A 13172-nucleotide genomic window follows, 5' to 3' on the forward strand; every position below is an offset into this window, starting at 1 on the left:
CCTAGTAGACGAGTTTCCACAGATCAAGTGGCCAATAAAAATGCCCAGAAATTGCTGACCAAATGGAACATCAAGAAAACAAATAGACTTAATATCATACACAACAAGCAATGTCAGATAGATCAACAACTCAACTATGAAAAATGCATTTGAAAAATTTTAGAAGAATATTATTGAAACTAAATTACAATGGCATTACAAGGATTTAATATAAGAAATACATTCACATGTGTGATAAATATTTGTACAAATAAAAACAAACAAAACATTAAAAGGTAAAGTAAAAAACTGAATGAAAATAGACGTAGTTATAAATGAGATTCCAGAGCATATAAACTCTAATTAAAAGAGAGAGAGGAAAGTATGTATTCATCTTAGATGCCCATTTTTGGATTGAGTCTTTGAATTTGGGGGTCTGCTTTCTTTAATTCTTTGTATGTTCTTGATATTAGTCCTTTGCCAAGGAAACAACTGGCTATATTTTTTTTCCTATTCTGTGGATTGTCTTTTCACTTTGCTTGTGATTTCTTTTGTTTTACAAAAGCTTTTTAATAAGGTAAGATCCCATTTGTTGATTCTTTGAAGTATTTTCCGTGCAGTCTGGATTTTGTTTATGAAGTACTGCGTATTCTTATGTCTAAAAGATTTCTACCTATTTTTCACTTCAAGTGGATTCAATGTTTCTGTTTTATTATTTAGGTCTTTGATCCATTTTGATGTTAGTTTAGTGCATGGTGATAGGTCTAGTTTCAGTCTTTGGCATGTGCAAAGCTAATTTTTCCAGCATAATGTATTTTAAAGAGATTGTCTTTCTTCCAGTGAACATGTTTGGCTCAAAGATAAGGTGGATGGCTGTGTTTGGAGCTCCATCTGTGGCTTCTATGATGTTCCACTGATTCTCAGGTCTGTTTCTTGCGATAGGATACTGATTTTATCAGAGTAGCTTTGTAGTATAATTTCAGCTCAGGGATTGTGATGCCCCCAACTAGCCTTTGTGGCCCAGAACTGCTTTTGCTATCATAGATCTCTTCTGGTTCTTAAAGAGTTTTAGCAATGTTTTCTCTAATTCTGTGAGGAATACTAATGGTATTTTGATTGAGATTGCATTAAATCTGTGTAACAGTTTGGGGAGGGAGCCATTTTCATTATGTTGGTTTTTCCTACCCTTACAAGGGGAATTTCTGTCTTGGTTACTTTTCTCTAGTTTCTGAGATCAAATATTTGATACCCAAAATAAAGGAAAGAAAAGTATATTTAGCTTATGGTTTTTGAAGATTTCAGCCATACTTAGCTGGCTCCATGGTAGGGCGGCATAACTAAAAGGCAGACATTCATGGCAGCACCAAACAACAAAAGTGAAAGGGCAAAAAGGGAAAAGCATGCCTCCTTCTCTGCCTTACAGTATATGCTGGCTACGTGCCCCTTGGAGGGTCACAGTGCCAGTCACAGCTCTAGACAACAAATCAAGCTCAAATGCAAGACGCAGCGCCCTCAAAAGGCCAGTCGCTCATGAACAGATGAAGCCTTAGTGAAACATTTAAACAAACCACAATATCTATCCATTTTCTGATATCCTCTTTGGTTACCATCAAGCACCAAATGATAGTGGGGGTGTGAGGAAAAAGGAACCGTTTTTCACTGTTCGTGTGAATGCAGACTGGTGCAACCACTGTGTCAATCAGTGTGGAGATTCCCATAAAACTAGGATTAGAGATCCCATTTGTCCCAGCTACTTCCCTTCTGGGTATTTTCCCAGATAAATTGAAAACACCATACCACAGTAGTTTTTTTGTATTTATGTTTATATTATCACAATTTGTAATAGCTAAATCTTGGAAACAACACAAATGCCCATCACCTGAGGAAGAGATATTCAAATAGTTTTTTTTTTTTTTTTAAATGGAGTACTCAGCCATACAAAAGATAAACTTCACTTTTATGGTGGATGCATACAACTTGAGACCATACATATAAGTGAAATAAATCAGACCCATATATGTAAACATAATATTGTCTCACTAATGTGAGAAACTGAACAAGTAAATAAGACCCAAAATGTACAATAGGTATTGAGAATTTGGAAGAAACTGTTCAAAAGAAATTAGAAAGCATTGGGAGAAAAGGGAAAGGGAGAGTAAAAGGAAAAATTTATATATACACACACAAGACAGTTAAAATACAGCTAGTTTCTCTTAATTCATTGAATAAAAAGATTTGTGCTAATAGTCTTTGGCCAATATTTCATGCCTACATTTTGTTCTCAGAGTAACTACTATGATGAAAACAATATGTAATGTGTTAATTATTATTACTTTCTTATTAACTTGAAAATGTATTTTTAGTTTATTTCTATTTTTCTTTTCCTTGTCTTTAAAATAAAAAGGAGAAAAATGAATATTCACAAATATATTAATAGGTTTTTTTCTCATATGAGGAACACAATAACTAAAAGTTCCAGCTTGAAGAAAGAAGAAATGTTAATAAAACCACAACTAAATACTACTTTGTATGATTATCAGCATATGGGTGATAATTTAAAAGTCTTGAAAGTCCAGATGTTAGCAAGGCAATTGGGAGCAAAAGGAACTTTCATTGGACTTACTTGGCAAACCACTGCGAAGTCCTTTTGATTGTGCTTAATGCATTTGATTACATAAAGGCCTCATTAACAAACTATTTCCTGAACAGTATTTCCATGATCAAAGGTTTATGTCAGTGCCATAGGATGTATAGAAGAATATTATTTTAACTTCTTTTTACATCAATAATTTTCTATGAATTTGTGATACTTAAAATATCATTGATGAAAAATCACTTTAATGCTGTCTGCAAACTTTTGTTTTGCATAATTTGAGAATAATATCTTTTTTGAGTTTTCAGTAAAAATTGGCAATGAAAATTTGCATATTAGGTAATAGAAATCATCTAGACCTTAGTATCCTAGAATCTCTTCTAGAGTTTATTATTAGCTAGTATTTTAATCATGTAGGATTTCACAAACTCAGGTTTATTAATTATTGAGAAAATAATACTAGTGTCGTCTGATACATCCTTATGTTAGAATACTACGCAAAAGGCATAAAGGAACTTAGGGAAACATCAAATATAAGGTTATTGTTTACAAGGAAGTGATGTTGATGAACATTTTTCATACAGCTTTGGCAGTATCGGGTGCATACCAATGCTTGTGCTTACCAGCTGCTGCCCTTGGACACCCCAGGCTGCATACTGCAAAACGGAGTCCTCTACTTCTGGAGGATTTAACTCCCAAACTTCCCTTGAAAAAATTTGAATATTTTTACATAAGCAAAATTGACATCTATACCAAAATTTATCTTGACAATTGCTTATGAAAATCAGAAAAAAATCAAAGCACTTACCTAGTATGTATGTTGTAAATCACATATGAAGCTGTATATGAATAATGAAAAATCTGAAATTAAAAAAGAGAAGAATTATTGATGGTACTTTGGAAAAAAGGCTTAATTTTAATGTGTCTATATATTCATGATGAAACCCAGGAAATCTAGGTGCTGATATTATAGAGAAATAAAAATATGCAATCTCCTATATGGTAGTTTATTATCTCCTCTCTGGTAACCACAGGGGCCTTCAAACCCTTCTTCTTCCCTTCAGTCTTACCTTTATTTAGTCTTTCCTATCCTAAACATGATTATAATTGTCCTAAACATGACTTTCTTTCTTACAATTTTTGGTGACACCACACTGCCTACAAAATAAAGATCAAACTACTCTATTTGATGTTCCCATGCCATGGTATTTTGATTTCTATGTTTTCTATCCTTACAACCTCTTACATCACTTGACCTATACTTTAAGCAAATTGGGTGAGTTGTTTCTGTATATCCTGAACAGGCCTCCTCCAACCTCCTGCCACAACATCCTACGTTAACGTAGGTAGAAATTGTTCCTTCTACTAATACAGCCACTGAATGGAGCTCATGATTCGCTCTGAAATCCATCTTTCACAAAATCTACTGTGTATCTTTTAGGTTGTTTCTCACTCTATAGTGTAAAGTATGTGAACTCTAAATATGACTCCTTTCCCAATGGAATGTTATTAAGAAGTATATGTTACCTTTGCATCCTCCACATATTTTAGCGCATATCATGCCATATGCAATGCTCAATTAACATTTGTTAAATAACGGTTCTGATGGAAAAGCATACATTTGGAGTGATTATTCATGTAGATAAAGTGGAATGTTATACCCCGCTCTTTCATACCAATGGTTGAAAATAATACATGAAATAGTTGTTTGAAAGTAAAGAATCAAGATACATTATTAATATCTTTGAAGAATTCTACTTCTTTTTAAAGGTCAGTTTCTCAAAGACAAGGTGACAAAATCTCAAACAGGACTACTGTGAATAATGCAAAAAACAGTGTGTTTTTGTTCTTACATACTAGATTTGACATAGTAGTGTCATGGAAAGACTATGCGGAAAGTTTCAATAGATAGACTAAGGAAACAAATGGTGAGTATGCTATTCTTCAGTAAAAATTATTTTTCTCTGAAGCTCTGTGATTCTAGTGAAGATTTTAAACGAGATATCTTGTTTTATTATTATTATTATTATTATTATTAGGATATACGGATGCTTTTATTTTTCAGTATTCAATTAAAAAGACTCTGATGCATGCACATGGTCCAAATATATTATTGTCAAACTTAACTCCCTAAAAGTCTGTTATTTGTTCTGTTGCAGCAGTATCTTCAGTTAAACATAACTGGCTACCTATTTGGTGAAGTTCTACTAGCGTTCTACCTTTGCACTTAAGTTTCAAAATTTTTCCTTTTTTTTTATTGGTACCATAACTCATGACCGCCTGCTTGCAAGGCAGGCGCTTATGCCACAGAGCTAAATCCCCAGCCCCAACTTTCCCATTCTTTGCAGTACTGAGTTTTACAATCACTCTTTATGTTTCACTTCAATAATTTAGGTACAAGATTACTCTCACCTTAGTACTATAGAAGCAAGAACAATTTTCCTGGTATCTATTTTAGGATAGAATTCTATAAAATCTAACACTGAACTACAAATTTTAAATGTTCAACATACTAATATAGCTGACAAAGAGATGAGAAATGTGTTCACATCTGTTGATTCTTTGTCACTCAGAAAATTTGTGTGGACAAAGCAAACTTCCAAATGTGCACTTGGTTTTCAAAACACATGATCATGTCAATGAGCGAAAAGAATCTATTCATCCCATTCAGTAATCACCTACTACACTGTCCCTGGTTGCCAGGCACATGCTTATCTTCAGAAAAAGTTTCAGAGCATTATTATTTTGGGTAAAACAGGCCACCAAACAATCACTGAGACATAGCTGGGTGTGACATATGAATGCTGGTCTTCTCAAATATTTCTTAAGGAGATCCCTAGATCTTCTCTATGTGTGAATCTAAAACACCTAGATTCCTTCAGATGGAGTAGAGTAGGGGAAATATAAATTTGCTTCTGATTTGTAGTTCTTAACTTGCTATAACGTTTTTTTCAATGAGTACACTGAGAAAGAAGACCACAATAGAGAAAATAACTCTAATTTATTTCCAAACTTATGGTACGTTGAAATAATAAGTTATCAGATTTTGGTTTGGTCTACTTGTAAACACAAAGCCAGCAGTTTTCCCTCTACAGAGCTAAGATTTAGCCTTATTCAACCTACTGATCTTTTCTTTAAAGTCATAGTCTTTGGCTGGGATGTAGCTCAGAGGCACAGTGCCTGCTTGGCAAGTGGGGTGTTGTAAGATTGAGTCCCAGTGTCACAACAAAATAATAATGATAATAATAATAATAATGTCACAGTTCTTTTTTGTTGCTGTATATGTCTCTGCTCAGCAGATCTCAAATGCTTCTTTTGTATCTTTCCATAATTAAAATAAAACCCTATTCTCACAATAAACTACAAAAGGGATAGAGCAGGAATGGGAGTTGAGCAGAGCTTTAAGATGTTTCCCTTTTCCTTTGAATTTTCTTTTCTATTGATAGCATGATGTTGGAGAAATTTTAGAATGGGAATATTCAATGAGAATTAGATTTAGCTTTACTGTAGATCTGTATTAACTCATTATGCTATAAATATACTGTGAATTGATCCCCCCACCATGAGTAAGATTCCTAATACTTTTAGTATAAGTGCTGCCAAAGTGAACAGGATTCCTAACATTTCTAATAATCCTCTTTTCTTTGATGTTCCTTTCTATATTGGCTGGGCAAAGCTGATATCATGGTGTGGGGCAATAGTGGAGATACTTGATGCTAGGAACAGCATGCTCTTTCCCTGTAATGATTGGCTGCTGCTCAATGAAAGCCAAATTGAGCTGGGATGAGAACCTTGACAACAAACACTTTCACAGGCAAAAACTGCATATTCACCCATGTCTGCAAATGATGTCCCACTGCTCATACCAAGTATGACAGTTAAAATCAGTGAAGTGGGAGGAGACAAAATTATGACTTATTACATAAAACATGATCAAAGCTTATTCTTGGAATCTTGTCTTAGGAAGTACTATCATTCGAAGGCTTGGAAAGTAGCTAAAGGACATGCAATCCAAACTGGACCTCATCATCTTTACATTACATTGCAGTTCCTAATTGTTGATCGCAGGAATGATTTAGCTACTTTATATATAATGGTTATCTATAGCACTGTAAAAACATTATTTGCAAATAAAGAAGTATCACTTCTAGGAAAAAAGAGGATTAGATTCTTTTAAGCACCTGATCACATTTTCATCAATCAATATATAACTTCATAACTTATTTCTTTATATTTAAAAACTCTCTAATTCATTCCCATTGGAGTCATGAGAATTATAACTCATTCTTGAGTGAAACTAATGTAATGTTCCATAAGAAGCTTCATAGCCTTCTCAGGATGAGAACCACAAAATGAACTTTAGCACTATAGTTGGACATTGGGATCAGTGAAAGGGCTAGATTTTAAACAAAAAAAAAAAACACCAAGAGAATACACAAAAATTGTTTAGAAAACACTAAGTAGACCCTGAAAAAGATGTTTCTTAACAGTACAACAGCTGTAAAAAAAGAAAAAAAAAAAAAAAACCACATTGTTAGCTCACTTGACTTCATCAAGAAAAGAATGCACCAGGCAATTCAATGTCCTACTGTGTGTGTCTTTGAGATAAAAAATCTTTCCAGAGGACTGACTTGGGTGTGAAAGTAAATTTTAACAAGGACATATTTGCCAAGATGGAATACATAAATAATGTTAGACTATATTAGTAGCAGAGATATAGTAGGAGATATTACTAGAAGAAAAGAAGAGGGGGCATAATTAAATCTTGCTAAAGCTTGATAGCAAATGTCTGTTAAATAATTTCTTTGATACAGGCAATACATGAAGAATTCTTTGCTATTATTATAATAAAGAGAATTACAGATAGGATAAAATGCATCAGGTCATTGTTTTTATTTATTCCAGTATATTGTATGTAAATAACTATTGAGCAATATCTAAGTGCAAGCTTGCAAATTCGTGACCTTGCCAAATGCAAGAACTTAATTAAAAAGTAATAATAATAAAATAAGTAAATATTTTTTAAAAAGGGGGAGATTGAAATAAAAGAGGACATAACAACATAACAATACAGGTCAAAGCATAACAATTTCAGCAACCTAGTGCTTCACCACAAGATAACCTGATTTAGTAGTTACCATAGTGTCTCTTTTGAGATATTTGAATATAAGTTCATATACTATGGCTTCAAACATATCAAGGCAGTGTGAAACCATTCAAGAGGATGAAAGTGTTACAAGGTATTTGGAACCAACTAACAAAAAACAAAGAATGGTTTCTATATTATCTCTTTGCCTATAAAAATTTTTGTTTATACTATCACATACATTAAAATCCAGTAAGATATAACATGATAAAACCAATGGAGACATAAGAACAACCATTTGGTGGGACTTCAAAACAAGATGATATTAAATCAGCACTAGCTATTATGATGTCTTGTTTTCTTCAAAATAGCTGTTCATATCATCACAGGCAATAATATCAAACAGCCCAAATAAAGCCATTCCAATTAATGAGTGAAAACATAAGGCTTCAAAGCCACATAATGCAGCATCATGATTACCATATACTTTTATATATTTGAATCATTTCTTACAATAGGGAAACTATTTGGTATTCATACATGTGAGTTTGGTAGCAGGATATATTATAGTAACTTTTTTGATTTCCTATTAACTTAATTTGAAGCCCTGTATTGCTCCCACCATCTTGTTTTGACATCTTGATTTTACTCTGTTCTGTTCTGTTTGATAGTATCAAGTTTGAGGGTATAGGCAACTACTTTGTAGGCAATGAGATTCACTACGACGCCCATTCTGGTTTGACTATTATCTTCTTTTGAAGTCCTGTAATGTTTCCAATGTTTAGGTTTTATTGGTCTTGTTCTGTACTGTTTAGTTCTATTTTATTATACCTATGATATAGGCAATTCTTATTAAGGTAGCAAGAGGCATTATGGTAACCATTGTTGATTACTTTGTACCCTGCTTTTACATCATGTGCTATGTCTATCCTCTGTTTTGACTGACTTCTGTGTTTTGTCATATTTGGTTTTATTCTCTTCCAAAAAAAGTAATAAGAATTATGGGAGTAATAAAACCCAAAATGTGTAAATGTTGTTGTAAAAAAGAGAGGGAAAAAAAGGGCTCTAAAGGATACAACTGCGTGTATTTAGCTGTGTTAAGATAGATGACCATATTACTTAGTTTTTGTTGGATTGAACAGAACTGTTTGCAGTCTCACTGTTTGAATGTCCACTTTGTGTGCTTTAATCCTGTAACTTGAACAACTATTTCTAAGATGACAATATGTAATCTATTAACTAGTGATTGCTTACTGTTTTTTTTTTTAAATTCTGTATTACTTGTACCCTTATACTGTTTTTTTTTCCTTTAAATAAAAAAAATGCAAGGACTGCAATAATGTGATTTCTTTCCCTGACGAGCTCATGAGCCAGTTGAAAGGAGAAGGCTACCAATCACTAAATCAGAATACAGCATTTAGGTCATACTTAATTAGATTGTGCACACTGCAAGGCTTCCCAAGAAGTACTTAATACTTTTGTCAGTAATTTGAGAGTCACTTTCGATATTACATAATAAAGAAAAGAAGAGATTGTATAGACTCTCAAGTGATTATATAGTTGAGAAAAATGCAGCTAGTTTATTAATCATTAGGCAGTCCTATATATAATAAAAATTCTTAAACAGCATTCACTGCATTTTGAATTCTGTTTTCCTATTTTACATACTTCAACATTCAGTTTCAAGAAATAGATATTACTCATGATTCACATCATAGACTCTATGATGTTTAAATTTAAAATTTAAAGTTTAAGTAGCAAATAGAACCATAAGCTGAACCCTAGCTGGTTTGATTACAATCCACATTATGGTTTAATCTCTCTGCATACTATTTTTCAGAGATGAGTACCTGATCCACAACTTAATTTTTGCAAAACATTCATTTTCAAAGAACCAACTAAACCACCATCCAATGGTTGAGTGACAGGATTAGGTAGGCATGAGCTGGATTATCACAATTAGGAGATTTCATTTTGGAAAGATGATCTAATTTATCATGTAGATTAAACATATAAATCCCTTTCTACTTTGCTGTTTTTTACAAGGTTTTTCTTTAGCATATCAGTCATTACCTATGATCTGTGAGGATTCATATCAAAAAGAGTTATATACAAAAAATAAAAAGAACAGGGCCCTTTAGTAATTTATACTTTAAAGTAGGAGTAGCTTTTTTTTTTTTTTTTTTTTTTTAGGATACTAAAGTTTTCTCAGCACTTCAGTTAAACTACTGAATTGTTATAATTCATGGCCCAGAGAATATTTAAAATAGAATTATGAATTTGCCATTGACTCAGGCAAGAAACCGTACCTTGGTGTAAACACCTTTATAAAGGAATACCAGTGAGAATAGACAATATAGGCAAAAAGTGCTTTCTTTTGAAGTCCTTTTTTAGGAAGATGCTAAGCATTTTCTAGGCTAATGCTATTCTTTCAGAGATAAGGAAGTCAGGCTCTCTTACTTGAAAGGTTCCTATTTATAATGCAGTTAAGAACCAGGGTGACAAGGTAGGAGAAAATAGTGTGTTGCAAATACAACTCATGAAGTCATAAACCGGAGCTCTACACAAATCTCTAAAAAAAATGTTGCATTTCAAAAAATCCTTTATGAACACCACACTTGTATTAGCAGGAATTGAAAATAAATATGGGTGAGAATTAAAAATAATTAATATTTATCAATATTTTAAATTACTTTCATATGTTTTGTTTGTTAATAGATGCAACATAGAGGAACCGGTTTTTATGGTCTATATCTAGATGCCTCCACTAAAAGCTCGTGAAATCGTAAGATCACAGGCAGAGCTTTTGGAAGGTGGTTGGATAATAGGGATGCTGTGATTATCAGCAGGTTAATTCACTGATGAGTCTATAACTACATGTGCTGTTAGAGAAGGGTTATTTGGAAGAGATGTGTTACTGTGCATGACCTGGAAAAACATATCTCTATTCCCACCTCATGTCTCCCTCCCTGCTTCCTGATACTACATGGCTAACAGTATTTCCTTCCCCATAACCACCTGCCATACTGCCCTACCTTGAAGTAAGGGCTGAAATCCCTAAACAGTGTGAACCAAAGGAAACTTTTCCTGTGTTAAATTGTGTTAAGTGTTTTGCCCCAGCAATGTGGAAAGTGACTAAAATACATGTGGTTCTCCAACTGAAGTAACCTTACGCTAAGTAGCAGATACAGCAAAATACACAACTATAAGACTAACAGTGTCAATGAAGGAAATGTTCAAGTAATACTCTATTTTGCCAAAATATATTAAAATAAAAATAAACTTGTTAATTTAAAAGAAAACAGTACCAGCAGGCCATCTGACAAAAAGTCATTTACTTATTTGATGAGTCTGTGTGCACTACAATAGCATGTCTACATAATTTACATGATAAAGTAACATTAATAATTTTCCTTGGCTTATTTAGGTATAGAAGAATGAACAGAATAATGTTTGGTCAATTTTAACATTTATAATGTATTCATACCAATTCGAAAGATTGTTTTCACCAACACTTTAACCATAAAAACTAACAATCTATAGAAGTTCATATATACTCTACTACATTCCTTTCTTTAGGAAAAATGAATGCTTGATAACTGTTTAATTTATTGCTTAGAAACAGCACAGCACATCAAACATTACCAGTGGAACATTTTCAACTTTACATAGAACAGTTCTAACCAGGATATAGTCCAATGACCTACATATTAAACCACAGCAAGCATGAGAAGAGTAAATTTTATTAAACAACAGAAGATTTTTATAGTGAGGAGAGTTAATCATTTCCTGACATATTCTCTATTACAAAAATAAACTAATTATATCAAAAATTAAACCTCCTTTTAATTCCTACAAGTCATTTAATGAAATATTCTTTTTAGGGACCAATTTTCTTTCAGAAAAGTTCTCCAGTATGAGTTTTGCAATGATTCATATTTAATATTTCACTCTCACCATGACACATTACTAATATCTATCAACCTAATTGACAGCCTAATTGACAATGTGCATCCTTGTAATAAAATATTTTCATGTACTGGACCTCATTTCATTAATTAATGGAAATGAGCAACTTCCACATTAATTGATATTAAACTATTTCTTACTTACCAGTCTCTGAAAATATCAGATTTGATAACCTGAAAAACACTTTAAGGTCACTAGCTGACAGCACAAATATATTTTCAATTTATACTGAAATAAATTTAAATATTGCCTTACTTTCCATAAATTAATTTTATCTCTAGCATATTGATACAGAAATAAAATTTAGGACTCAACCTTGGAACGAGAAATGAAAGGATGAAAATTATGTTTCAACATGCTGTCATTTTCAGTTCCTCATTTACTGAGCCAGGTATGTGACCGAGGAAAACACTTACCTCATTCCCCAGAGGCTTTGGGGAGAATGCCTTACTTACTTTTCTCTCAATGCTGAGATAAAATACCTGACACCCAAAATTATAGGAGGAAACGTTTATTTAGAACACAATTTGTGGAAGTTTCAGTCCATAATCCATTGGCTCCAAGGCAGGATGATGTGGTCATGATGGTAGAAGACAGCAAAAGCAACAAGAGCAAAAGGGGTAACTACAGTGGATCCCCAGGGCAGATGCAGCACTCCCACTGCCAATCCTACCACTAGACAATGAACCAATCACAAAGGCTAGATTCAGCCACCTCTGAAAAGCCCACTACCCCCATGACCACAGGAGGCTTTGGGGGACATCCAAACACAAACCATAACAACACTCTCCTCATTTCAGGGGAATCAAGTCCTACCTTGTGTTTTTGTAAGCAGATTACTTAACATTTTTTTACTTGTCAAAAAAATGGAGTTGGCAACTCACTTTTAGAATTGCTCCTTTCTCTCAGGTATTCTCTCTCAATAAAACGTTCTTACTGTTAAAAAAAAAAAAAAAAAAAAAAAGAACTAAAGAAGAAAACGGAGGAAGATCTCTGTGTCCCACACTGTTTTCTCATCAGCACCGGGTTAGGACCACCTTTCACAGTGCCATAGGCCTTCTTTTTTAAGGAAGAGTCCTGTGGCAACACCACTGAAACCGGCCTCAGCTGATGCTAGAATAGATGTCTGAGAGACTGAGTCCACATACATATCTTCTTGTGTTAAGGTTGTTGCAGTCTTTAGGGAGGCCCAGGGATGGGAACTGTAAGGCTCTTTCCTGGCTTAGGTTTCAGCATCCCAGCACTAACTTTCAAGGCAAAATCTTTTGCTTGTTAATCTGTTTTATCCTGACAGAATTGTGTTTTGTGCCATTCTAAGGTGCTTGGCATTCTCGATGGTATCAGTGAAGCCAGAACCCTGACCACCGAGGCCAATACTCAGCTGGGTTACAGCTGTCTCACAATCACAAGGAATTTCACAGCCTTAAGTATGCAAATAAGGCAACATGTCAGCTGACAGTGATATATGATAACATATAAGCCTGTCCTACTAAAGCATACATCTCTGTCTAGTGCCAAGGTATTGTTATAGTCCTGTCTATGCAT

At 33.6% G+C, this 13172-nt stretch overlaps 1 protein-coding gene across 3 annotated transcripts in view; it reads right to left on the reverse strand.

Moving 5' to 3' along the window:
* Positions 1 to 13172, reverse strand: part of Dpp10 (dipeptidyl peptidase like 10) — a 1298333-nt gene that overhangs the window by 123868 nt on the left and 1161293 nt on the right. For all 3 annotated transcript variants that reach the window (XM_063258966.1, XM_063258965.1, XM_063258967.1), the window contains exons 6-7: positions 3381 to 3433; positions 3196 to 3277 (exon numbers count right to left, since the gene is read on the reverse strand). In XM_063258966.1, the coding sequence (XP_063115036.1) occupies positions 3196 to 3277; positions 3381 to 3433 (135 nt within the window). The remainder of the gene's footprint in view (positions 1 to 3195; positions 3278 to 3380; positions 3434 to 13172) is intronic.

This window comes from Cavia porcellus, unplaced genomic scaffold (assembly GCF_034190915.1).
Source record: "Cavia porcellus strain 051 isolate PalLab524CR breed Dunkin Hartley unplaced genomic scaffold, mCavPor4.1 scaffold_12, whole genome shotgun sequence".
NCBI lineage: Eukaryota > Metazoa > Chordata > Mammalia > Rodentia > Caviidae > Cavia > Cavia porcellus.